The sequence below is a fragment of the Panicum virgatum genome, chromosome 3N (genome assembly GCF_016808335.1).
Source record: "Panicum virgatum strain AP13 chromosome 3N, P.virgatum_v5, whole genome shotgun sequence".
NCBI lineage: Eukaryota > Viridiplantae > Streptophyta > Magnoliopsida > Poales > Poaceae > Panicum > Panicum virgatum.
Window position 1 is genome coordinate 53,728,211 of NC_053147.1, and position 4,327 is coordinate 53,732,537.

Sequence of the window (4,327 nt, forward strand, 5' to 3'; positions counted from 1 at the left end):
GCCAAAGGCCAAGTAGTCTTAAAGAGGTTTTTAACCATGCTCACTCCTCTCTTCGCAATGTGATTGAACGTTCTTTTGGGGTGCTGAAAATGAAATGGCGAGTTCTATTACATATGCCAAGTTTCCCGGTTGAGAAGCAAAAGAAGATCATCATTGCATGCATGGCACTTCATAACTTTATTCGTGACAGCGCTTTGAGTGATGAGCTATTTCAAATGTGCGATGAGGATGAAGAATACATGCCAGAGGTTGATTCATCAGAAGAAGAAGAAGTGCATAACAGTGGTCCATCATCAGATGATGTTGATATGTGTGCATTTCGTGATTTCATTGCGAACTCCTTGATGGCAGATAGATGGTAGATAAGTTGTGATGGTGCACAACTCATTTTGTTTGTAAATAGTAGCCCTTTGGTATTTTGTATGACTTCAAAAATGTTAGTCATGCTTCGGATGTGCTTTTGTGTAAGCTCAATGAAATAATTGAAATAGTATGATTTAATAGGCCATCTTAAATATTAAGCTATCAAAAAATAATACAAAATATTTATTAACCAAGCTGTTCAGACGAATCATTACAGTTCACAAATAATCAGGTATTCGTTATACTAGAGGGTATTTCAGACTTTCCACTCCTCAGCTCAGCAGCCAGCCATCCAAAAGCTAGGTTGCCAAACAAGCCAGCTTATCATACCAGCAGATTCTCAGACCAGCAGCTTTTCGGACCAGCAGGTGAGCTTCTCAGACCAGCAGTTTTTGGAAAAGCTCCAGCTACCCAAACAGGGCCTTAGTTGGGCTCCGTTTAGAGCAGGCTTAAGCCCACGGCCCATCCCATTTCCATCTCGTCTCTCCCCCGCCGCCGCCGGCCGCCGCAGCGAGACGCCGGTAGTGTCTTCCCTTCCGCGAGCGCACCCGTCGTTGCTGCCCCCAGCCGTATCGTCCGACTGCCGCCGGAGGGACACCGCAGCCGCAGCGATGGAGCGAGTCGGCGGCGGCGAGAAGCAGCTGGAGGACTGCACCGTGTCCAAGTCAGTGACCCCCTTCGCTCTCCCTCTGTGTGTGATTGACTCTAGGGCTCGGATAGTTAGGTCCTCCCCCCGGTCGAGATTCGCGGAAGCAGGAACCCCCGTTGGCCTGGCGGTTGCCTCCGCTTCCTGGTAGTTGTGTTTAGCGTCGACTGCCGTCGCTGAATCATTGTTGTGGCAGTAAGTTGGATTCGGAGATGTCCTGTGGTGCTGCCACATCTGGCTTTGGCTTGCATTTCAAGTGTTTGCTATGCTTTTAGAGGTCGCTTGTACTGATGGATTCAGTCTCGTGCAGTGTCCGTATGATTGGGAAGCCCTGCCGGCCCTTAATACCATATGCCTCCTGAAATATATCCTTTTTTTTACATGGCCGCTAAATGTTACAAGCGATTTTGTGCTGCCAAGTGCCTTGTGAGCTGAGAGGGAACATACCGGACCAAATGTACTTTTGAATTATGAGGTCCTGCTTGGTTTACAAAGATGAGCAGGGTGCAAACCAGGGTTGCCATCCTCAACTGGAATGTCACTGTATTGCAAAGGTCCACATAGTTTCACATTACCTCCGGCGTCACCATTAGAAGCTCAATATTCCTAGCCTGCTGGTAACTCAGTAGCAGATATTCTTGTAAAAAAAATGTCCATTAGCTTATCATAGGTCCATGATCACTAAATCAAAAACAAATAAGCAATTTAAGAAGTTTTGCTCTAACTGGGTCAGATAAAAGAACTTATATGTCTTGCGATAATGAGAGGCTTCAGAAGGGGTAAACACTTGCTCCTACGGAATTTATAATCAATAACTCAGTAACTGGTTTAACTTTTTTTATGCACAATGGAACTGAGGTTGAAATGTGAAATCGGGAATGTGCACATGTCAGGTCTTATAGGTGATTTCAAGAAAAATGTTTAATTGGTAGTAATATGCAATGTCTTATTTTCTTAGAGGTAGCTTGTATTCTGGGCCACACACTATTGTTTAACTACAGTAGGAATATAATGCAACTTCATTTCTCTATGGTTAAGTTTGTTGAACCTTTTTAACATTCTTACTAACTAGCATCAAGTACTTCTTGTACACCATGATATTTTACATAGTAAAAGTCTTCTCATAAGTTTTCATAATTTGAGGTCTCCAGGCTGAATTATTTGCTTCAACTAATGTTCAATCATTCAGCATGAGCGTATATGAGCCTATATGACCTCAGCTTTAGTTCAGATTGCAAAAATTCAGCCAATCATTACAAAGATCTGTCTATCAAAGTTCAGTCTGAAACTGCAACATTTCAAGTTCAGTTCTTATGTTTCCGTTCTCTTGATTAGCTGCCATAGTTAGCTCTTTGTACTCCATTTTAAATAAAGACTAATACATCTGAGAAAAGCAGCTCTGTTAGCGCTGCACCAAATCCACCGACCACCGTGTGTAAAATTTTGTGTTTGTGTTTCTTGAGTTCCTGGTGCTTTGCCAACAGCGTGTAGGGAAGAGAGGTTAGAGAACAGGTGAGAGTGATGACTTGCGAGAAAAGAGTAGAGTGCTTGTTTATTGCAGTAGTTATCATCTCCCTTAAATAAAGATAGGTCACGCAAGGCCTAAACAGCAAACAACACAAAATAAGGTTGATTTGCTAACCACCTAGAGATATGACTGAGTTATCAAAAAACTAACAAACTAGATGAGTTTGCCCCTCCTCCTTGAACAGCCTTGCCTGTGGCCTGCAGTACACAGCTTGTGCACGAATGTGTCCATAAGAACAAGTGACAAAGCAAAGTTGTGAAACTATGTTAATCTTTGTCTCTTTTTCCCTGTCCTCCTGATGCGGACTCATACACATTCAGAAGATAAGATTGTGTGAGCATCATTAGCTTGTTTGGCATCTAGCATCTTTTAGGTTTCAGATTGCACTTGGCATAATGCTGTACTTTTATAAGCTGTAAGACATGAAATTCATGCCCAGCAGCAAATCATACGGTACTACTATTGTAGGACTAGACTAACTGACGACCCCCTTGAGTTTTGACCCCACTCTAAACTGGAACTAGTTGCTGCGGAATATTGCAAACAAAAGAGTAAGCAAACCAAGCAAGCACACTCTAATTGGGCAAGGCAATCCCTACAGGCTCATTATTGCAATCTCCAAAAGAAAGAAGAGCCAAGATTCAATTGATGCTTGAATGTTTATTTTAAGGCAATCATATTGTAGACGTACAGAAATTTTGAAAAGATTAAGGCTAAATTTGTTTTAAGGCTCATTATTGCAATCTCCAACAAAGAGTTGTTTCGATGCACAGACATATATATACAAGATAGAACAAAGTTCTATCAGCTAAATTTGCATAGCTGGTTTCAGATACATTAAGAGAAATATGGACATATATTTTCTTGTCTGAATTTGAGTGAATTTTTTATATAGGTCTTTGTTGTCTTTTTTTTTATTTTCATTGTTGGCTCATGTTGGGTGTCATCTCTAGTCTACCGTAACTTGGTTGTTGAATTTGAGTGTGATTTATTTTAATGTCTTGTGTGGTTTAAACTATTATTCTAATTTGTTTGCTCCTGCCTGTAAACACTGTTCCACGCCCATGCAGTGCTCTAGGAACTTGGTTCTTCTCGGTTGCTGGTGCTCTTGTTGCTATTCCTGTCGGCATAAAGAAGAAATCCTTAGCTCCTCTGGTCTTCTTTGGCACCACTGGAACAATGCTGGACATCATCATGGGCATTAGCCAATGTGAGAGGGAGCATGCTGAGCGGCAGATGAAGCTTTTGGAAGCTCAGAAACTTTCAGCTGATGTTTCAGCTGAGAGTGGAAGTTCTGATTCTTTTGGCAGTGTTGACAAGTAAAATGCTTCTCTTATTTTTCCCTAATTATGGCCTCACCTCCTATGGTTGTAATTCTTGCTCAGATACCAATTATGCCTTTGAACTTCCAAAATGTATCATTCCGATTTCCCAATAATGTGTAATTGTGCATTGAGAAATGATCTGTCAGCCAATAGTGTGCCCCAGTTGCTAGTGAAACAATGGTACAATACTTTCTGATGGGTGCTCTAAAGGATTTAAATCTTCATCAATACTGGACCTCACGGGCTCACAGCTGCAAGACATAAGCGATGCTGTGACTGACATCATTGTAAACTTGTTTCCAGTCACATGAAGAACGGATGGTGAATTTCAATTCCATCCCTCAGATAGACAATGCAGGATCACTGTCTTTTTCATCTTCTTTTATTGTGAACTGGGAAAATTATAACCAGGTTCATCTTGGTCCTTAATTGATCATCAAGCACCACATATTAGAGACAATGCAC

The 4,327-nt window shown here is 41.6% G+C and overlaps 1 protein-coding gene across 1 annotated transcript; it reads left to right on the plus strand.

The window, feature by feature from the left end:
* The first annotated feature begins 813 nt into the window (after nucleotides 1-813).
* LOC120666188 lies at nucleotides 814-4,090 on the plus strand. Its single transcript, XM_039945974.1, has 2 exons — nucleotides 814-1,027; nucleotides 3,608-4,090. Exons 1-2 carry the CDS (start codon nucleotides 975-977, stop codon nucleotides 3,858-3,860), a joined length of 306 nt encoding a protein of 101 aa, XP_039801908.1. The 5' UTR covers nucleotides 814-974; the 3' UTR covers nucleotides 3,861-4,090.
* Nucleotides 4,091-4,327: the final 237 nt, after the last annotated feature.